The 24,221-nt window shown below is 45.4% G+C and overlaps 1 protein-coding gene across 2 annotated transcripts in view; it reads right to left on the bottom strand.

Moving 5' to 3' along the window:
- Positions 1-24,221, bottom strand: part of emid1 (EMI domain containing 1) — a 441,840-nt gene that overhangs the window by 193,863 nt on the left and 223,756 nt on the right. For both annotated transcript variants that reach the window (XM_038783630.1, XM_038783542.1), the window contains exon 3: positions 16,629-16,715. In XM_038783630.1, the coding sequence (XP_038639558.1) occupies positions 16,629-16,715 (87 nt within the window). The remainder of the gene's footprint in view (positions 1-16,628; positions 16,716-24,221) is intronic.

Here is a 24,221-nt window from a genome sequence, read left to right on the forward strand (position 1 = left end):
TTTAAAATGCAGATGGAGAAAACCTCAGTTGGTAACATGTGCAAAGTAAATCTTTGCCAAGTTACTGTAAATGGCTCATTATGTGAATTTGGCACAAATTGTATAACCTGGCCCATGTTTCCTTCTCTGCCCCCAGCCAGCATCCAGGTTGAACCACACTGTTCACTACCTCCCTGTTCTAAAAATTGAGGGTATCCCATTTAAGACAGATGTTGCTTTCTCAGAGGATCATTAGTATTTGAAATTCTCTTCCACGGAAAGCAGCAAGGGTTGGGCAATTGAGTATATTCGAGGTTAAGATGGACAGATGTTTGATGTTCAAGGATTAGAGTGTTTAATAAGAATAATAATCTTTATTAGTGTCACAATTAGGCTTACATTAACACTGCAATGAAGTTACTGTGAAAATCCCCTAGTCGCCACACTCTGGCACCTGTTTGGGTACACGGAGGGAGAATTCAGAATGCCCAATTCATCTAACAAGCATGTCTTTCGGGACTTGTGGGAGGAAATTGGAGAACCTGGAGGTAACTTTAGTTTGATCCCTGGTTCAGCTTCCAAGTCCTAGTCTCATCATCACCAAGGCTACCTTCCTCCACCTCTGTTCAGACCCCACATTTCTACTCCTCCCTCAGCCCATCTACTGCTCAAATTCTTATCCATGCCTTTTGGTACAGCTAAGTTTTCACACATCAATCTTTGCCTTTTAAAATTTTTTTTACAGTACCCAATTATTTTTTTCCAATTAAGGAGCAATTTTAGTGTGGCCAATCCACCTACCCTGTGCATCCTTGGGTTGCGGGGGTGAAACCCACACAGACATGGGAGAATGTGCATACTCGACCCGGACAGTGACCTGGGGCTGAGATCGAACCCAGGTCGTCAGCGCTGTAGGCAGCAGTGCTAACTACTGCGCCACCCTGTCTATGCTGACCTAAAATTTTGAATTTGCATCGTCATGTGTATGACCTCATTATCTCCACCCTCCTCTAGCCAACCAACTGAGAATTCTATGTTCCTCCAACATTGACCTTCTGTTCATCTCCCAATCCCTGCTTTCCACCATTTCATTGAAATGTATAAAATGTTGACGGAGTTAGACAGACTGGATGCAGGGATGTTCTTCCCTCTGGCTGGGCAGGGTGGGGGTCAAGAATAAGGCATCACTGTCTCAGGATATGGGGTAGGTCACTTAGGACTGAGATGAGGAGAAACCTCTTCACTCAGATGGTGCTGGACCTGTGGAATTCTCTACCAGAATTGGCCGTGGAGGCCAAGACACTGAAATGTACTTAAGAAGAAAATTTCTAGAGATTAAAGGCATTAAGGGGTATGGGGAGAGAGTGGGGATATGGCACTGAGATAGAGGGTCAGCCATGATCATATTGAATGGCGGCGCAGGCTCGAGGGGACGAATGGACTACACCTGCTTCTACTTTCCATGCTTCTATGTTTCTACCGGTAGCCACAACTTCAGCGGTCTAGGCTTTACCCTCTTGAACACCCCCCACCCCCCAGCTCTCGTCACCTCCTCCTCCTTAAAGACCTTTTGTTTTGACCAAGCATTTTACTTCCTCTCCTAATTGCCCCTTCCTTGACTGGGTGCCCGGTTCGGACTGATAGAAAAAACATGCACAAAAGCACTATGTTCAAGTTGCTACATAACTGCAAGTTGCTGCTATTTGTGTAAAATCATCTCTCAGTCTGCAACACATGAAACGTTTTACAAAATCAGTTCACAGAAACCTTTTTTTTTATTGCCCAACGCTAATTGCCCTTGAGGGGCAGTTAAGAGTCAACCATGTTGCTGTGGATCCGGAGTTACATGTAGGACAGACCATGTAAGGTTGGCAGATTTCCTTCCCTAAAGGAGATTAGTGAAACAGATGGGTTTTTACAACAATCGACAATGATTTCATGGTCCTCATTCGACTTTTAAATCCAGATTTTGATTGAATTCATATGTCACCATCTGCAGTGGCGGGATTTGAACCTGGGTCACCAGTGCATTATCCTGGGTCTCTGGCCTATTGGTCCAGTGACAATACCACTATGCCACCACCTCCCCATTCCCTGGTCCCACAGGGTTCCTGGCGGCATGGGTGGTTTCAATGGGAATTTCCATTGACAGTGGCGAGAACAGAAAATCCTGCTGCCAGTGTGTGGCGTGCCGTTGCAGAGTAGGTGGATTGGCCACGCTAAATTGCCCCTTAATTGAAAAAAAATGAATTGAGTATTCTAAATTTATATTTTAAAAAATGATTGAAGAACAGACAAGTAGGGATAATTCACCCTTCATTTCCCCATCTAAAAAGGTCAGGTGTTTGCTTAATTTTCACCAATAAGGGCAATAATATTACAAAGGAGCTAAAATATTGACAAGTTCAATACAAATTGAGAGCACTTGTACGAGCAGTGGGAGCATAGGGCTCCTCCGTAAAACAATTGTGTGTTTTCACTCCTCTAAGAACCAATGTGTAAACTCACATTCTAAGGATGAAAAACATTCATCATTATTCCCACTGATCACAGTTCTCACGTAAAAATCACTGGAATCATGGAATGGAACCCCGAAGGCATAATGAAGATAACTTTCATCTTCCCAGCAGCTGATTGCGCAACCTACTGTCACCTACTGAATAGGTAGGAAGTTGCCTGCCGGAATTTAAATGTTGGCCTCATTTCTGGAGCAACAGGCCAATTTAGGACTCTGTAGGAGGAGGGTGGGGGTGGGGAGGTTCCTTGGGGTCATGGGTTAAGTTCCGGCCATGTTAGGTCAAGGAGGAAAGCCACCTTTGGATACTCTCTGGGTTAGAGACTAGGTCAGGAGGAAGGAGAAAACCTCCTCGGATCGCAAATGGGCAGCATGGGAGTCAGTAGGGAGCAGCCCAATGTTAATATTCCTCAGGCAGGTGAGGTTGTGGAAAACACTGCCACAGATCACTTGCCTTGAAGACAAAATTAGGAGGAGCCATAATATAGGTAAATGTAGCCCTGAATAAACATGAATAATTATTCTAAAAACAAAATGCTTCCATGGATGAGTTCCAGTGGGACAGGAAGATCCTGCAGATGGGAACAGCCAAAGAATTTCAGCCACAGTGCCCATCAATTATCATCAAAATATCCCAAAGCCTTGGGTGGCATGTGGCGCAGTGGTTATCAGTGAGACTACGGCGCTGAGGAACCTGGTTTGAATCCCGGCCCTGGGTCACTGGCCGTGTGGAGTTTGCACATTCTCCCCGTGTCTGTGTGGGTTTCACCCCCACAACCCAAATATGTGCATGTTAGGTGGATTGGCCACGCTAGATTGCCCCTTAATTGGAAAAAAAAAAATTGGGTACTCTAAAATAACTCTAAAATAAAAAATATCCCAAAGCCACAGAGCCCACATGACGGTCTCGCGGATCAGCCAATTCTATTTGGGGATGGAAGATCGGTGTGGGCAATGTGCGGGGTGGGGAGGCGAACCGTGTACCTCTATTTTGGACGTGTCCAAGGTTGAGGGGTTTTCGGATGTGATGTCCGAAATTCTGGGCATAGAAGTGGCCCCGAGTCCAGAGGTGGAGAAATTTGGAGCGTCAGAAAGTTCAGCTTTTGTATTCTTGTGCGTTTTGTATATATGATAAATGCCTTCAATAAAAATATTTCTAATAAAAATGAACTCCCCAAAGCATATAACATCCAATGTAATACTTTTGAAGTGTATAAAAATGCAGAAGCCTATTCAAACATTGCATGGGCCTTCAAAAAGCATCAAGAGACCAGTAAATGCTAATGGATTACTATCAAACCTCCAGCAGAATTAGGATATTTGATTCTAAAGTTGCTGCTTCATTATCAGACGCATCACTGCGTTATAAAGTGAAACGTTCTGCTACCTCACGGCACTGAGGATCCGGGTTCGATCCCGGCCCTGGGTCACCGTCCGTGTGGAGTTTGCACATTCTCCCAGTGTCTGTGTAAGTCTCACCCCCACAACCCAAAGATGTGCAGGATAGGTGGATTGGCCAACGCTAAATTGACGCTTAATTGAGTACTTTAAATTTATTTTTAAAAATAAAGTTAAACATTGTGACAAGGAAGGCAGTAAAGTTATTAACACATTACACATTCAGATTACACCCATGGTAATAAAATCCTGACTTTTGGAGTTGTTGCTTCATCAGACATATTCGCAGGTTTTTATTTTGAAGGTACTCCCACATCACTGTGAACAGCATTTCCTCTGTTTCAGTGTGTGGTCTGCGAGATAACTATTTCGAACAAAACTCTCTACTGGGTACGTGTTGCACTACAGTTCAGAAAACAGTTTACGAGAACCATTCTTTAATTAGAAGGATTTGTACCTAAAACGTGACGCTTGTCCATCAGAATAGACAAAGATTGCCTCTTCTCCGCAGTTTCAGCCCTCAAAACGTCAACAAAAAAAAAAAATCAGAGGTCAGACTTACTGCGTAGAATAATTATTCAACCTTGTGTCAAAACCTGGCTTCAATAGGGTTGCTTGGAGGTCCAGAGAACAAGGAAAAGGATATTACGCACAGCAGGAATATCCTGGATGCTCAGTCACCAAGGTTAGACCCTGACAAAAGCAATTGACTGTCAAACAGGGCAGCATATGAATGGGGAAGCAGATTTCGATTGGTGGGCGATGAACTCAGTCGTGGGGGCATTTGCTATTCTTATACAGGACCAGACCTGGAGAAACTAGCATCAGGAAGGAAAGGCACATGGTGAACAATAAGGAAAGATGGTTCTTCATTCAAACATGGTTTATAGAATAACCTTCGATCAGAAAATTATCCATCAAATTAAACATCTTGTGTTGGAAACAATGTCCCACTGTGTTAGTTTACCTACTAACATAGTACATCAGCACATCAGGTCTAATTTGGGAACTGCACTTAATGATCCATACCTTTCAAGAAAAAATGTTACAGCTTCTGATTCTCGTGGCATGTGACCTCTTTATTTACAATGGAGCAGCAATCAATCATTTGCAGATAGGAATCAGCAGGAAGAACGGAACTAACAAGAGCTGTACCTCATCACCCAAAACAGAAAACCATCCTGCTCCTGCTACCTCCCATTCTCAACAATGAATTCTTACCGTGGCCCCCTTTAACAGCCCCTCACACCGTGGAAAATAAGTGTTTTAATTTACGATAGGTAAGGCCGACTTCTAAATGAAACCACACAATTCACGGAAGTCATTTCTGAGCTGAACAAAATTGTTCTGCAAAATAATGAATTATCATTTAATGATACAATATGCTTAGTACGAAGTAACCCCCAATACAATTTTTCTGCCAGTACTGAAATTAGCAAGTTCCCACACACAAATACTGAGGTTATCCTATGGGAGACAGCCTCGCATTCCATCTGTCATTAATCAAGAATCATGGAAAATATATATTGGCCGGGATTCTCCGGTCAGCGGGATTCTCTGTTCCCGCCAGCAGCGCACCCCCGCCCACGGGCTTCCCAGTGGTGTGGGGTAGTTTCAATGGGCAATCTCATTGACAAGTGCTCGGCTGAGAAAGACGCGAGTGGGGAACTGGAGAATCCCACCCATTATCTCCATCGGAACGTCACGTTTCCAAACCTATACTGTCGTGTACATTTGTGAAACTGAGCCATGTGCTGTACATTTCTAATTTCATTACTTGCAAGCCTCACTAATAAAATATTATTCCTTCTAGTACAGTAAATAAGACAATAAGAAATTAAAGCTGAAAAGAGCAGTAATTCACTGTTCTTTCAGGCTTATATTTCCCATTTGTCGATTTCTTTGTTCTCATGCTTGCTAAGTGATCACTTTCACTGGTGTCGTATTACCAGATATTCTTTGGCCTGATGACACCGCAATTATTTCGAATAAATTGCTCATGTTATCATCACATTATGGATCAGGGTGTAATTTTAAGCAAAAATCTGATGAATGTGCAACTTAGAGCTAATGTCAAATCTTATCAAACAACATAGGGCAGCATTCACAATAGTCATGTCTTCAAAGAAAGGATTTTGCAAATAAACAAGGTGGTGCTGTCGAGGTAAAGTTGTGGAATTTAATGCTTCCCCAGAGTCGGCCTTGGTTGTTGGGTTGGGGGAGGTGGGGGTATCAGAAAAGTGGGTAGGAAATTTCAGGGCGGAGTCCCATCCCCTTCCTGACTCCTCTCCTTGATTAGGTTCATGGGCAAACACAGATGAAGATGGCCTTTCTGCCCAGAGGCCCCAAAAGGAGCACTAAGGGCCTCATCCTCACCACCACTGATATTCTACCTGCGAAGGGTGAGGGACACAGGTCATTTGAGCAACCCACCAGGTAAACCCTGGCTGGTATGCCTGCAGCCTAGTGGGGGTCCATTCCATCTTGTGCAGTCCATGAGAAAACTGCCAGTGGTAAGGGCCACTTATTTGTGAAGATCCCCCACTTGCCCTTCAAACTAATCCCCCATTGACCAGCGCCTCCCTGACTGGCACCTGGGCAGTGATTCTGCCAGACATGTCTTTCCTGCAGGATTCTGTATTCCCGGGTGATTGCAGTACTGGCAGTGGCCACCTCTCCCGGTGGTTCTGCTGGTACTAGAAAGCTGCCGGACTTTGATTGACCAGCAGCTCTCAGAGGCAGGGGGCGGGATTCTCCCATCCCACGGCAGAGTGTCCATGCTGTCGTAAACGCCGTCGCATTTTACGACGGCGTGAACAGGATGCTGCCAGGAGTAATTCTGGCCCCTATAGAGGGCCAGCAGGGTGCTGGAGCGGTTCATGCCGCTCCAGCTGCTGATTCCGGCATGAACTGGGCACCACGGGATCTGCGCATGTGTAGTGGCAACGGCGCCAACGTGCGCATGCCCAGTGGCGCCGGCACCAATGCCACATTTGCAGTGCCGTCCTTCAACGTGCCGGCCCCGACACAACATGGCGCAGGAGTACAGGGGCCGGCGCAAAGGAAAAGAGGTCAGGGGACAGAGAGGCCGGTCCGCCGATTGGTGGGCCCCGATCGCAGGTTAGGCCGTTCCGGAGGCTCCACCCCCCCCCCCCTCCCCGCCGTGGTCCGAGCCCCCTCCTCCATCCACAGGCCACCACTCGATCCTTGCACGCAGAGTTCCCGCCGGCTGCGAGCGGGTGCGGACGGTGCCGGTGGGACTCAGAGTCTTAACTGTGGCCGCTCGGCCCATCCTGGGCCCAGAATTGGCAGACCGGCCGCGTAGAGCGGCCCCCGACCGGCGCCGAGCCAAACACACCGGTGCCAATGCCGCCGATTCTCCACTCTGCGGAGAATCGCGTGCCGGCATCGGGGCCCCGTGGCCCGGTTGTGGGGATTCTCCGGCCCGACCCCGGGCTGAGAGCATCCCGCCCAGGATGTCCACAATCAAAATGCTGAGAACCCCCTTGCCAACCTAATTTGCATTAAATCGTGTTGTTGGGGCGGCTCGGAATGGCTGGAAAACCATTGAATTCTGCCCACGGTCTACTTGGATCTGTCCTCATCACTGCATAGACTACAAACCAGAGTTGGCTAAGAATTCCACCTATTTGACCAGGTTTATAGATTCGAGCAGCACTCTAATACCCAGGTACAATATAGCACAGTACGAAGGGAGTGCTTTGTCTGATAATTGGGTGAGACATTAAACTGCTTGTTTCAGTGGTTGAAACACTGCTGCTCTTTCTCCGAGAAGCACTTTCTGATGTTTTATTCAACTCTTGTCTTTCAATTTACACCACCCCAAAAACAATTATCTGGTTATTCATCACATTTTTGTCAGCAAGGTTTTGATATGAAATTGGCGACTGTGCAACAACACTGACTGATTTTTTTTTAGAAAATTTGTTTTTATTGGGTAGGAAGCGCAACAGGAGACCCTGAGAGACATGATAATGCATTGTACAAGAATCCATAGAACCCCTACAGAGCAGAAGGAGGCCATTTGGCCCATCAAGTCTGCACCGACCCTCCGAAAGAGCATCCTACCTCTGGTGGATTATTTCACATCATTTGAAAAGCTACTTTGTTTCTACTTTGGTCGAAGGAGCTGCAGATTGATGGATAAACATGTGCTGCCAGCATGGAAATCCAAGGCCACAATTTCTTGCAATAGCTTCAGCAGTAAAACCACATCAGTGACTTTCCTCCACCATCTAATATTGTTGTAATGAAATGTATGCGTAGTTAATGGTAATCACAGCATACCCCTATATCATCCTTCACACTAAGTAGATTTGGTGATAAATCGAACGGATGGCATTCGTTGAGAATTTAAAAGGTTGTACTAATGTTTTGAATTGGGATTTTGCCACTTTATGTCGATTTCCATAACTTTTGCAAATCTGGGATGAGGGTTGCCAACTGTGATTAAATGGAGATTTCATCACATGATCTGTCTCCAGGCATTTGGCGACCAACGCCAAATAGTTTTCCTTCCCCAATTGGAAAGCAAAAGGATTCATTACATAATAGGATGGTGCCTGACCATCGGCCAAACAACCTTTTCAAACTCCCCCCCCCCCCTCACCACCACCACCCCAAAATCTGGTAAAGAGAAATTGTCACAAAAAAAAAGACCCTAAACATTTTGTAATACACCCTATGATTTTCCTTCAGAGTTGCACACAACACTGTCCTGGACATTGATCTTCTGTTCTGCAACCCTACCTGGGACGCAGACTGGTTTGCAAGGGATTTGAAACCTTTCATCTTACTTGTGAAGTATTTGATGTGTGGGAAGTCACTGACTTCTATTTAAATGGAACACTGCATGTTGCTGGTGAGATTTATGTAGCTGAAGAGCAATAAAACGGCAGGAATTATGAGAGATACCGGTATACATTTGCGATATTTTGTATCACTTATGAATGTAGGATGATTCAGTCAGTCTGTGAAAATCTCATGGCATCGTTTTCAGCTCAGTATGAACGAGCCAAAATGCTATCCTGTTTCAACCGCGCAGATTACATTGTTAGTTATATTGTTGTAGATAAATGTGTGGTAAGTAACAGAAAGCTCTTGCAGTACTTGTGGTACACAATATAAAACTGAGATATAGTTAAGGTACTTCAATGCAAAGTTAAAACATCACAATTTCCGCTGATAAAAAATAAATTGGAACGGCTGAACTCGTCTTGGCCAAAGGCCTTTGGTATCATGTTACTTGGCCCATATGACTCCTCAGATCAGCAAGTACAATGAGTGTTTTGAGCAATAACCTGTTAAGTTTTTGGGGCATAATAGTTCATTCCTAACCTGCGCTACCATTTTTATATGCATACAATGCACACACCCACCACAAGCACTACACTGCACACATATAATACACAAAGTACGCCACCCAACAAACCAACCAACAATGCATAAATTGTTGATAAACCAGGGGCTTGTTTAGCTCACCAGGCTAAATTGCTGGCGTTTAAAGCATACCAAGCAGGCCAGCAGCACGGTTCAATTCCCGTACCAGGCTCCCCGGACAGATGCCAGAATGTGGCGACTAGGGGCTTTTCACAGTAACTTCATTGAAGCCTACTCGTGACAATAAGCAATTTTCATTTCATTTTCATATAATTCCAGCAGAGATCACCGGACAGTTAACAGAGTTGTTCTCCCCCCCCCCCCCCCCCCCCCCCCCGGCAGTTGGTACATTCTCTCCTCCCCCGGCTAAGGCCGATTGAAATACTTCCAACAGCGTTCCTTAATCAAAGAGCCGGATTTACCAACCAGCCCGCCGCATGTTTTTCGGCAGCGGACGTAGCCCGCCAGCAGGATTTACTGAGCCCGCCGTTGTCAAAGGGATTTCCCGGTGACAGTATGTAATCCAACACATTTCTCCCTCTCTTCAGTTCTGAAGAAATCAGATGGACTCGAAACATTTTCTGTCCCTACAGATGCTGTCAGCCAGACCTGCTGAGTTTTTCCAACATTCACTGTTCTTGCCACTGTTCAAGAAGTTCTTTGTAACATTTTATTTTTGCTACATAAACTTTGGCTGTCAACTGTAAGGTACAAATTGGCCAGGGTAGGGTTAGAATGGACAAAGAAAGGCTTCAGTAATGCAATGGTAGTCTGCTGCTAAAATTGGAATTATGGTTTGTTCTTGGACGTATTGTGAATTTTATTCGCCATAAACTTGTGCGAGATTTATTTTCTGGCATGGTTTGATATGACATTATGTATCAATAGTGGAAAATGTTCCAGCTTTACCTTGAACTGCTCCCAAAAATATAGCTTTAATAAGCTGTGGGAAATGGGCTGACCCCACTACAGAATACAAAGTAAAATGTCCGTCTCTTGGATCATTGCTGGAGCCTTTACTCAAATGTGCACAAACTACATTCCAGAATCAAAATGTTCGATTCAACCAATTTGTCAATGAATATTAAGGAGGAATTAAAGATGAAAGAACCCAAGCACTTACATAAAAATGTTTTCCCTGATCTTATGTTACTTTTCCAACCCTTTGTAAAATACTCTTCATTGGTAGGGCTGAGTGTCTTATTCTCCCCCTGTTCTCAGTGATTTCCCGTGACCTATGAACTCTGGCATACCCGCTTCGCAAGATATTGTCCCGGATTTCCAGATTTCACGAGAGGAGGTTTTTCTCCCCGTGATCTTTGTACTCTATAATTGGTTTTATGCCATGTGACTGTCTTGTCCCAGATTTCCCAATGACGACTCATCTGTCGGTGTTCACTGCCATTACTCCTCAGAAATTGACGTTAACTTATGGAGTTTTAAAGTGCTAATCCAGAATTGCTTTCAATGATTTCACTCTTCTGCAGGGGGTGTACTGTTGAACAATCTTTGCTCCCCGCAGAATGCAATCAATTAGAAATCATTGAACAGATGAGTTCTTCCATTCCTGCACTCTTAGTATCACTGTAAAAAAAACCCTCGACAACGTTACACCATGTTGAATGAGGTGCAACTGGGGTTTTAACAGCATATTAAGTTTGTAATTATAACTGATTAGCCTCACTGGCCCTGAAAGAGTAGTTTTCTAGTATCTGAAAGCAAAATTTCTCCATTATGATGAAACATTTTAGAAATGTGAAATTACTTTTAAAACGTTTCTTATATTATTATTCCTACCTTAATCACATGGGTTGGATTATTTATTTTTAAAATAAATTTAGAGTACCCAATTAATTTTTTCCAATTAAGGCGCAATTTAGCGTGGCCAATCCACTTACTATGCACATCTTTGGGTTGTGGGGTGAAACCCATGCAAACAGGGGGAGAATGTGCAAACTCCACACAGACAGGGACCCAGAGCCGGGATCGAACCTGGGAGGCAGCAGGGCTCATGGGTTGGATTATAAGCACCGACCCCCTCTTATAAAGTACAAGGATTGGCAAGCCTAGTACTTTCCTGCCCATCTTCGGGATGTCCCTCATAATACAATAGGCGGGTGGGCACTGAAATTAGCAGCCTGCCTGCCATTTCTTTTTTTTTCAAATATTTTTATTGAAATATCCCCCCCCCCTCACCACCACCACCACCACCACCACCACCACCTCAGAAAGCTGCTACTGCGGACATTTAAAATTAAATTTCCCCAAGAAAGTCGACGAACGACTGCCCTAACATTGATCCTCTTAAGGCAAACTTTATTTTCTCAAGGCTGGGAAATCCAGCCATGTCACTAAGCCAGGTCTCTACACCCGGGGGCTTCGAGTCCCTCCACAATAACAGGATCCGTCTCCGGGCTACCAGGGAGGCAAAGGCCACAACGTCGGCTTCTTTCCCTCCCTGAACTCCCGGGTCTTCCAATACTCCAAAGATCACCACCTCTGGACTCGGCACCACCCGTGTTCCTAGCACCTTGAACATTGCCCTGGCAAACCCCTGCCAGAACCCCTCAAGCTTCAAGCATGCGCAAAACATATGGACATGGTTTGCTGGCTTCCCCGCACACCTCGTACATTTGTCTTCTACCCTGAAAAACTGCCTTATCCTCGCCGCCGTCATGTGTGCCCAGTGAACCACTTTAAAATGTATTAGACTGGGGCAGCACGGTGGCCTAGTGGTTAGCACAACCCCCTCATGGCGCTGAGGCCCGAGGTTCGATCCCGGCTCTGGGTCACTGTCTGTGTGGAATTTGCACATTCTCCCCGCGTCTGCGTGGGTTTCGCCACCACAACCCAAAAATGTGCAGAGTAGGTGGATTGGCCACGCTAAATTGCCCCTTAATTGGAAAAAATAATTGGCTAATCTAAATTTATTTTAAAAAATGTATTAGACTGAGCCTGACACATGATGAGGAGAAATTGACCCTACTTAGGGCTTCCACCCATAGTCCCGGCTCTAACTCCTCCTCCCACTTGCCTTTAAGCTCTTCCACCAGGGTTTCCTCCACCTCCAACAGCTCCTGGTAGATATCCAACACCATCTCCTCCCCCACCCAGGTACCGGACACTACTCTATCCTGTATCCCCCGTGGCAGCAGCAGCGGGAAGGCCACCACCTGCTCCCTCAGGAAGATCCGCACTTGTAAATACCTAAAGCTGTTCCTTGGCGGCAATTTAAACTTGTCCTCCAGCGCCTGCAGGCTGGGAAAGCTCCCATCTATAAACAGGTCACCTATTAGGGGCTGTTTAGCACACTGGGCTAACTCGCTGGCTTTGAAAGCAGACCAAGGCAGGCCAGCAGCATGGTTCGATTCCCGTAATAGCCTCCCCGAACAGGCGCCGGAATGTGGCGACTAGGGGCTTTTCACAGTAACTTCATTGAAGCCTACTCGTGACAATAAGCGATTTTCATTTCATTTTCATTTCCTTCTTATACCCGCCCACTGCCAGCTCTGGAACCCGCTGTCCATCCTACCCGGCAGCGGGAGCACGTCCCATCTTTTAAAGTCCCCTTCTATTTGTTCCACCAGTCGGGTCAGATTAAACGTATGCAACAAATCCCACTTCTGGGCCACCTGTATACCCAGGTAATGAAAGCTCTTCTCTACCCTCCTCAGCGGCAGCTCTCTCAGTTTCTTCTCCTGTCCTTTTGCCTGGATTACAAACAACTCGCTCTTCCCAACGTTCAATTTATACCCCGAGAAACTGCCAAATTCCCTTAAGATCCGCCCCCATGACCTCCCCCATCCCCTCCAGTGGGTCCGAAATATACAGGAGATCATCCGCATAGAGCGAGACCTGATGCTCCACCCCCCCCCCCACCCCCAAGACCAGCCCCTGCCAGTTCCTTGAAGCTCTCAGTGCGATGGCCAGCGGCTCAATGGCTAGAGCAAATAATAACGGGGAAAGGGGACACCCTTGCCTCGTACCTTGGTGCAATTTTTTTTTTTGTTTTAAAAAAAATAAATTTAGAGTACCCAATTAATTTTTTCCAATAAGGGGCAATTTAACATGGCCAATCCACCTAGCCTGCACATCTTTGGGTTGTGGGGGTGAAATCCGTGCAAACACGGGGAGAATGTGCAAACTCCACACGAACAGTCACCCAGAGCCGGGATCGAACCTGGGACCTCGGCGCCGTGAGGTAGCAGGGCTAACCTACTGTGCCACCGTGCTGCCCTCCCCGGTGCAATTTAAAATATTCCGACCTAAGATGGTCCGTGCACATGCTTGCCACAGGCGCCTGGTACAGCAATCCACCGGATAAAGCCCTCACCAAACCCAAACCTATCCAGCGCCTCCCACAGGAACTCCCACTCCACCCGATCAAAAGCTTTCTCTGCATCCATCGCCTCCACAACCACTGTTTCCTCCCCTTCCCAGAGCATCATAACAATATTTAAAAGCCTCCGCACCTTAGCATTAAGTTGCCTGCCCTTAACAAATCCAGCGTGGTCTTCCCCTATCACCCCCGGGACACAATCCTCTATCCTCGTGTCTAAGATCTTAACCAATAGCTTGGCATCACATTTAGCAACAAGATTGGCCTGTAAGACCCACGCTGTTCAGGGTCCTTATCCTGTTTCAGAATAAATGAGATTGAGGCGTGTGACATTATAGGGGGGAGGATTCCCTTCTCTCTCACCTCATTAAAGGTCGTCATCAATAGTGGGCTCAACACCTCCGAAAATTGTTTTAAAAGTTCCACCGGGAAGCCATCCGGCCCCGGAGCTTTGCCTGACTGCATGCCCTCCAGCCCCTTAATAATTTCTTCTATATCGATCGGTGCCCCCAGACCCTCCTCCACCCTCAGGGACCTCAACTGGTCCAGAAATTGCCTCATCCCTTCCACACCCGCCGGGGGTTTCAACTCATATAGTTTGCTGTAAAATTCCTTAAAAACTTCATTCACCCCCCTTCGGGTCGGAGACCAAGCTGCCCTCCTTATTCTTTACTCCCACAATCTCCCTGGCCGCCACTCTCTTCCTAAGCTGCTGCGCCAGCATCCTGCTCGCCTTCTCCCCATATTCATACACCGCACCCTTAACCTTCCTCAACTGTTCTACCGCTTTCCCTGTGGTCAACAAACTCCGCCTGAAGCTTGCACCGCTCCCTCAGGAGTCCCGCGTCCGGGGCCTCCGCGTATTTCCTATCCACCCGGAGTAACTCCTCCACCAATCTCTCCCTCTCCGCCCTTTCCCTCTTTTCTCTATGGGACCGGATCGATATAAATTCCCCTCTAATAACTGCCTTCAGGGCTTCCCAGACCGTCGCTGCTGAAACCTACCCCGTGTCGTTTGTTTCCAAATAATTCTGGATACTCTTACTCACCCGCCCGCAAACCACCTCGTCTGCTAACCCCATGTCCAGTCTCCACAGCGGACGCTGCCCTCTCTCCTCCCCAAGCCCCAAATCTACCCAGTGCGGGGCATGATCTGAAACTATAATCACCGAGTATTCCGTCCATGTCACCTTTGGGATCAACGCCCTGCCCAGAACAAAAAAATCAATACGGCAATAAACTTTGTGGACGTGGGAGAAAAATGAAAACTTTACCCTCGGCCGTGTAAACCTCCAGAGGTCTACACCCCCCATCTGTTCCATAAAGCCCTTCAGCTCCCTTGCCGCAGCCGGCCTCTTCCCTGTCCTGGATTTTGAGCGATCCAATTCAGTTCAATGACTGTATTAAAGTCCCCTCCCATTACCAAGTTGCGTGACTCCAGGTCCGGGATTTTGCCTAACACGCGCCTCATAAAATCCACATCATCCCAGTTCGGGGCGTCGACATTCACGAGCACCACTCGGACCCCCTCCAGCTTCCCACTCACCATGATATACCTACCCCCTTTATTAGCCACTAGTCTCCCAGCCTCAAATGCCACTTGGTTGCTGATCAGAATTGCTACCCCCTGGTCTTAGAGTCCAGGCCTGAGTGGAACACCTGACCCACCCAACCCTTCCTTAATCCCATTTGGTCTGTGACCTTCAGATGTGTCTCCTGGAGCATTGCCACGTCTGCCTGTAGTCCATCACCCTTTCTTGGCCAGCTCCGAGCCCACGCCTCCTTATTGATGCTAACTCCACCGAATTATTTCATAAAGTCCACAAAAATCTGGGACAAAAAGGTCCGAAAGTCCGATTCAGGCGGGAGCTATCTAATGTGCGACCTACTCCTCCATGGCAGCCACCGGAAGTTGCCTGCCATTTCTAAATAAATAATTAAGAATGAATTGAGCTGGTTGCCAAGCCAATTAACCCGGATAAAGTGCTGCCCATGCCATAGTACAGTTTTTTTAAGCAAGCTTTATAAAAGGTGGGAAGGAATGGGCAGGGAGGGGTACATCCTTTGGGTGGTGTTCTTCTGCTCATCAGTGGCACTCACTCCTCCAAGATGATATCCCTCCCCCTTTTATTCCTTCCCATCTGGCCTCCATAACCTACCATTCCATCCTCCTCCTGGATTGCTCGATCCCCTTCCACCCTAAAATTACAGGAGCTACCTCGCTCTAGATGTCAACGCTCTTCCTTGCTGAGGCGACTAGGGGCTTTTCACAATAACTTCATTTGAAGCCTACTTGTGACAATAAGCGATTTTCATTTCATTTCATTACTGCTAGGGCTGCTTGAGCTGCTGACCAATCAGGTTGGCTGGCAACCTTCAAAGGCTGGATTACTCCCACTCTCTGCTTGTTTTGCCCACCAGGTGCTTTGGGTGTTGGTCGATTCTTGCAACATGGGAGAGCAATGTGGTTTTCCCCAATCCCACCCTCCCCCCGATGAAATACAGCCCCACATGTATGTCCCAATCATTTATTTCACCATCTGCAAAATTTAAAAATTAAACATGAAATAATTCAGATGTCTTATCTTCCTGGTGTGCTGCCCGTGAGAATACTTCAATGTGATTGGCTGCTTACCATCCATGCCGACATCACTCTTGCTGGAAGTCTAGGGATCTCCTTGACTTGGAGCCAGGCACAAGATAGCATCAGGAAAGAGGAAATCTGTACTGCCGAGAGTGTTTAGGCTTTGTGGCAACTTTCTTTGAGGTCAACAGCGAGAATTGATGCTTCACCACTGGACTGTAATGTCCAGCCCATTTTCTCCACAACATGCTTTAGGTTAGGAACAAACAGGAACATAACGAAAATGGCACTGTTTTTAATTGAGTAACTATTCCCTTTCACCCAAACCAGAAAGCAAACAATTTGGTGCAATCACCAAATCCTGGTAGCAATCCAATTGTGACTAATATCTTCAAGTTGTGTTAAATTCTTACTTGAAAGGTCTCCTGCTTTTGTGTGTAATCTGCGAATGTGAGAGATCTGCCGACCGCCATCCAGAGCTTCCAGGAAATTTCCAGTCTCTGAAATAAAACAAAACATAGGCGTTAACATCCAAGTGTCTCCCTTGAGAAGTGGCAAGTTTTTTTCCCCAAGTTTGAACTAAAATAAACATTACATTTTTGCATGAAAAATACAACCTTTTACAAAATTTCCATGGTTAATTATAAATTTATTTTTATAAATTTAGAGTGCCCAATTCTATTTTTCCAATTAAGGGGCAATTTAGCATGGCCAATCCATCTACCCTGCACATCATTTTGGGTGTGAGGGTGAGACCCACACAGACATGGGGAGAATGTACAAACACCACATGGTCAGTGACCCAGGGCCGGGATCGAACCAGAGTCCTTGGTGCAGTGAGGCAGCAGTGCTAACCACTGCGCCACCATGCCACCCTAAAATTGCCATGTTTATACAGCATCAGGTAATGCCCTTTGATACAAAATGCAATTGTCTTCACAACCTACACTGGCATTATTCAGTCAATAAATTAGTTCACTGCTGGAATCACAATTTTAACTTCATAGGCATGTACAACTGCCTGGCATAGTTGAAAGGAAGGAAAATGGCTTTGGGAGAAAATTTGGCCTCGGATGCAACTGATTTCTGGGCACTACACAGGGTGTTTGAACAAAGAAGCTTGCACAGTGGTAATCTGTGTTCAAAGCCATCAGAACATTAGGCCTACTGAATTAGATGCCAATGTACCAGTTTACCCAAACAGGTGTCGGAATGTGGCGACTAGGGGCTTGCCACAGTAACTTCGTATTGTGACAAGATTATTATTATTATTATTATTAATGACTCCCAAATGTCCAGGACACACCACTCAAACAAGTGTTAGACCTCTTGAATCGATTCATTGGCCGCTTTAGAACTCCACTCCCAATTTGGCAGGAATTGGGTCTGCTGCCACCTAACCAATGGTCTTCAAATGGACTGCTGGAAATCTACAAGAAAATGGTGCATCATTTTTTAAAAGCTGGATCCCCTCCCACCCTAAAATCACAGGAGCTACCTCACCCCAGATGGCATCGTCCTTTTTTGACCACAGATGAGTCTGAGGCGAGTGGATAAAGAGAAACTGGTTTTATTGCAGAGTAATAATACATACAATAGTCTTCAAATCCCAGACAGGTCTGAGGTGTTGGATCCAAGTGTGGCCGACTTTTATATTAACGGCCATTACCCTATCCATGGGCTCCCCGCCCCTCAGTACCTCAGTACCTCAGGGCCTCGTACCCAACAAGGCTCACAGGGAGACTAATTCATCCAACCCCATCAGGCTAGTGCAGGTTATAATACTAACCTCAATGTGGAGCCAGGAGGAGCTTTTCAACCTGTGGGGTCTCTGCATGCATTAGGCTTGTCACAATCTCCCCCCTCACCAAATCCTTCACATCTACTGCACCCAGGACCAACCTGTGGGTTGGGTAATTTTGCAAAGGCCCCCAGAATGGTGAACTGTATCCAATTAATGTCTGGAGCTTGTTGGCTTTATGAAAATGAACCTTAAATTTCTCCACTTGCCGGAGTTCCTCAGTGCAGGATACGTGGCTCAGTGCAGCCTCAGTGGGGATCAGTGATCTTCGATAGCGGGGTCGTGCCTGGCACTTGTAGTGCCGGGCACGACCCCTCGATTACCGCCCACAAAGGACTTAATTATTTTTTAGTTAAACTGCGCCCGTCGTGTATTTAATCTAAAAAGGACTAATTTTCCATTGAAAGACCAGCAATCCATACAGGTTATCTCTCATATGCTGAAGAATATATTAAATGAAAATTTTCCTATCTTCATTATAATATCTTGTAGCTTTTCATGTTTTTCTATTATTTGGATCAGTTGCTGTTATCCCTCAGGTTGCAATGCACTCTTTAGCAGCTTGAACGATATACAGTTAACAAATCTGCAATGACATAATGCCTTTAATATAGACAACCATGTCAAGATGCTTCACAAAGATACATAAGACAAGAGACCTCAAACAGTTTTACGTCACAATCTGCCAAAGTGGAAATGGACAATTTAAGGTCAACCCCGATCGAACTAATCAAGGTCTTATGGAGTTCACCCAGCACCAACAGATGAGTCTCGGCCATTACTCGGAGTTTGTGGAATGCTTTACCCATGATAACAGGTCACGACTCTTCATCTGTTAAAAGGTATTCAGAATCATTGGTAGCCGGCCCACAATATCTCAAACGGGACATTCATTGCATGGGACCCCAAGCCGGCAGTCTAAACTCAGAGGTCTGCCACTCCATCCCCACTCCACCCCTGCCTCCCCACAACAATGTGAGAGTGCAGATGACTACCTAGAACAGTGAGGGCAACCTGGGTTAGCACGTGAGCCGCATGAGTGGCCGCCCTTCATCTCAGTGAGCCACAAGATTGAAATCAGAATTGTTCACTAACCACGACCCCATGAATAAGATTAAATACATCTAATACATGCCAAATATTTTATAATAAGTTATAGAAAATGCTTAATCAGTTATATATTAATAGAGCTATCAACTTCAAATGGTAAAAACAAAATAAATATTTATACTTTAGACACAGAGGGCTTACAAGGCTCTCACAGCCAATGTTGTGAGCAATTAGCACGCAGCTCACATCACTTGCCTTTGCTTAACATGCATATCACTTCAGTCATTCCGATAGGGACATAACTATGGATGGAAATCAGTGGAATGCGGCAACTCTGCACCTGGGCAATGGGCAACAAAATGTCTGGGGGCCACACTCAGAACCAAGATGGACCGCATGTGGGCCCCGGGCCACAGGTTGCCCCTCCACTGACCCAGCACCTTTCTGTGAGGTAGATCAATACCTTGGTTCATGATATGGAAAACGTAGTTTTGACCTCAACGCATCCGATGCCTCAAATCACCTGTCAGAATATGGCTGAGTCAGGCAGATAACCCCATCCACTCTGGCAAGTCCCCACTCTGCCTGCACAACTTGATAATATTTATCTCTGCATAGCTAACCTTTACAGTTATTGAACTTCTCTTCATTAAGATACTTTTTGAAGCCAGCCTCAGGCTCCCAAGTGTGATGTAAATGCAAGTTGCGGTGAAATAGAAGTACGCATAAGATACAACATAGAAGTTGCAGGCACAACTAGGCAATTTTAATATTTAACTCTACATGTGGAGCAGTTCCATGATTGGCATGGTAGCACAGTGGTTAGCACTGCTGCTTCACAGCACCAGGGACCCAGGTTTGATTCCCAGCTTAGGTCACTAATCTTACATTAACACTGCAATGAAGTTACTGTGAAAATCCCCTAGTGGCCACATTCCGGCGCCTGTTCGGGTACACTGAGGGGGAATTCAGAATGTCCAAGTCACCCAACAGCACGTCTTTCGGGACTTGTGGGAGGAAATAGGGGCGCCTGGAGAAAACCCACGCAGACACGGGGAGCTGGGAATCGAACCCGGGTCCCTCGCGCTGTGAAGCAACAACGCTAACCACTCTGATTGGATAGAGTATGACTCCAAAGGCAATTCAGACTCTGCATCATGCATTGGTACAATCAAACCTTGGGCATAGCGCACAATTTCAGCTTTGTAACCGGGCAGTAATCTCCAGATATTGAAGGCAGCAAAGAAAATGGAAAAGGGATACCTGGCTGAAGGCATCTGAGTTCTGATGAGAGGTTGAACAACCTAGGATTACTTGTTGTGAAAGGAGGCTCAGAAGTATTCACTATTTTTAATGGTGCGGTATGTTGAACCTCAATAATATATTTAATTCTGTCACAATCTTCAGAACACGAGAGGATGGGCTCAACTTAAGAGAAGGAAGGTGCGCTGTTCATATTCAACCAATGGTAAGTATGTGGATATAGAAACATTTTTTTTGCAGGTTGTGGGAAACGCTGGAAAGACCAGCATTATTTTCCATCCAGAATTACCCTCAAGAAGGTGCTTCTGGTGACCTGCCCAATTGCAAATGTCTGAGTCGCTTGCAGGGCCATTTAAAAGGACAGTTTATGAGCCAACTGTTATGTGCCAGGGTTTAGAGAACCCCAAAGTGTATCATGGAGTTCACCTGACCCACAACTTTGAATAGATTGTTGTTATGGGGAGCACAAGGGTCTACTTTACAGGTGTGATGCAACAGAGATCTAAAGTAGTTTTAAAAACAAAACTAATGTTTATTCATTAATCTAGTTAACACTTTATAAACCCACAGTAAACATCCTAACAACTATCAACACCAATAATCCCCACAGATACAATATTCTGCAAGTAACCCTCAATCTTTCCTTGCAACACACATAAGACAAACACCCCCTTTAACACAGACATCAGGTTTAAATTCTCTACTGAGAGCAGTTATCACTTTTAAATTAGCAAGTGATTTGAAGACATTCCTTTCATGCAGAAAGAAATCAGAATTACACCTGGTTTTGATGAATGCAGCTCCCAATCTGCAAAACAAAACTAAACATACCCTGTAGCTGCTATGTCAAAGCAAAAGTGAAAGACAGCCAGCCCAGCTCCACCCACACTCTGACACCACTGCAGCTATTTGATAAACACCCATTTTTAAAGGTGCATGTACTACAGCTATTTGATAAACACCCATTTCCTAACTGTACTCTCACATGACACAACCATATTGCTGTGGGTCTAGAGCCAAATATAGGCCATTCAAGTAAACACAACAGATATTTTTTTCCACCACCACCTGCAAGTTTCCCTCCAAGCCACACACCATCCCCATCTTGGAACTACATCACTGATCCTTCACTCACAGTCCCCTTCCAAACAGCACTGTGGGCGTAACGGCGTTGCCAAAGACCAGAGGAGATGCTGGAGCAGGCTGCAGTTGAAGGTTGAAAAAAGCAGCATGAGACTATTTGGAAACGTTGCTCAGTGTTCAGATTCTGAAGGTGGAAAAGTAAAGCACAGTAGCACATTGTCTTGACAGTACATCACCATGCTGTGCCGGAAAACGGGAAGGAGCAGGTTTGGGCTGGCGGTTCCCCATGAAGGGAAGTGGCGGCTTTCAGAAGAGCTGAGCAGAGAAGCAGAGGACCAGCCCGTCAATCCAGCTTATCATTATTCACCTTCTAATTGCTCGTTACACAGCCAGGTTTCCCTGCAGTCTTCAGAATCAAGAAATGTGAGCCAGCGGTGGTGGTGGTGTGGGGGGGGGGGGGGGGGGGGGGGGGTGTAGGGGTTGAAAGAAATTAAATATTCAGCTGGGAAAGGTGCAGGTCAAATAAATATTTGAAGACCATCATGAGCCAATTATACTGTCACTTGTCAAAAAAAAATCAATTTAGAAAACGCTTAACGCAAAGAAAACACAACTCTCTGAACCGAGGTGTTTGAGCCCAGAAGCCCTGTAAACTGTTCTTCATAAACTGAAATAACATAGCTACAGAAGTACATCTGCAATTTATATTTAGTCTAAATGAGACACCCCGCTGTGCAGTATATAGAACGTCTGTGAACCATTCAGGTACCCGTTTTGAATGGAAGCAGAGCGAAAGCAAAAAAAGGTGATTTAACAAGCTGCCAGTTTACAGCTGACTGACCAAACACAGCCATTGTGCAGTTTTTACAACATTCACATTCTGCTTCCCGAACTGGTGCAGACAAGCCATTACTGTACCAGTTCTCCACCTCACTGGCTTCCACCTCACAACAAACAAAACTCCCGCTTTTGTGCTTTATAATTAGCATCGATTATGTGGCTCTGATATTGTTCCAAATTAAACAAAAGTGACATCCAATAATAATTAAATTCACATAAAACAATATTGTCCGTGTTAACTGACGATAAAGATTTAGTGGCTGGTAGCACGTTTAGTGAGGGGATAGAGTTGCAGCATAGTAGCCATGAGGCAGAAAGGTGCACAATTCCCTTTCCTTTCATGTTACTGTCGAGGCACGGCTCAGAATTCGCTGATACTGATTAATAGCTGAAAAACAGGTTAAGTGCCTGTTTAAAATCCTTGCGATCAAGAGATCCTGGGCATTTGGAAATGTTTTAAACCTCACTAGATACAGGTACGACATGCTACATGTACAACCATGATAATTGTAGAGACAGGAGACAGGCAAGAGTAACTGATTCGGGTGGTGGTAATCCGTGGTGTCTTTGCCCTTCGAAACATTGCATAGTTGTTTTTTCAAAACAATGAAAGTCAATTTTGGCAGACTATAGATATAATGTAATTTGTACCATGATGGATTGAAATAATATGGTCACCTGGCCATCTCTGTTAGTAAGAAAGGATTCAGAAGGCTTGCAGACTGTACATTGATTGTACATTGAAGCAGGGACGATAGTGACGTCTAAGGGGCCTCTTGACAAATACATGAATAGGATGGAAGAGGGATATGGACCCCGGAAGTGCAGAAGATTTTAGTTTCGATGGGCAGCATGGTCGGCACAGGCTTGAAGGGCCAGTTCCTGTGCTATACTTTTCTTTGTTGTTTTAAAGTATCCAATTAATTTTTTCCAATTAAGGGGCAATTTAGCATGGCAATCCACCTACTCTGCACATCAAACATGGAGAGATTGTGCAAACTCCACGCAGATAGTGACCCAGAGCCGGGATCGAACCTGGGACCTCGGCGCCGTGAGACAACAGGGCTAACCCACTGCGTCACCGTGCTGCCCTGACTAATTTTTAAAACTTTGGTGGGCTTAGGTTTCTGCATCAAGACAATCAGACCTAGAAAGGAAAAGCTTATTGTTAGCAAAACAGTGTTACAATTTTTGAGATTTTTGTATTCGGACTAACAAAACAACTCAGACTTTATGGCCTGAATTTTCCAGACTTTGACACTGATGGGATCCTCTGGTCCTGTGGACATGAACGGAGATTTCAATGACTTGTCAGATTTGTGGCAGGAGGGGTGGAATATTTCATTAAATGTTACTTTCCACTTCAATGATATTAGCTTTGCCATTATCCATATGGTCAAAAACATTAAATGTTTGTTGCACTGCGTAAGTAAATGACAGCCAGTCCCATACAGTGTGCAGAGGAAGAAAACTAACTGTTCACCTTGTGGAATGTGAGTGAGGCTTAATCTCAATTCTTAGCTGGAATGACAGGAGGGAGCGGAAGCCTGAAAATTGCCGAGCTTGAAATGAGTGAAAGAATCTATAGTGGTCCTCACCAGGTCTTGTGGCAAAGAAAGCAACCAGCATGAAAGCAACATTAGGTGCAAGTATTGAAAAGCAACCAGAACAAGGGTATAAGATAAGAATAGTCAAGACATGGTAAACTAAAATTTGACCTTGGAGAAAAGCTGGAGCTGAAAAGAATTAAACAAAGTTTCCAGAAGACTAATGATTGCTCCCTATAGAAGTAAAGAACTAAGATATTGTAACATATGAGAGAATTCTTGGGGGATCTAAGGGACTGGCATTCGTGTGTGCAAACTATACTGTTAACTCAATTGTGTCTGCTTTTAATAATTTGCTTTATACACAAAAATGTGTGTTTTTCTTTTAAAGTGAAATCTTGTGGCATAGTTCTATTGGTTAA

The sequence above is a fragment of the Scyliorhinus canicula genome, chromosome 1, assembly GCF_902713615.1.
Source record: "Scyliorhinus canicula chromosome 1, sScyCan1.1, whole genome shotgun sequence".
NCBI classification, from domain to species: domain Eukaryota; kingdom Metazoa; phylum Chordata; class Chondrichthyes; order Carcharhiniformes; family Scyliorhinidae; genus Scyliorhinus; species Scyliorhinus canicula.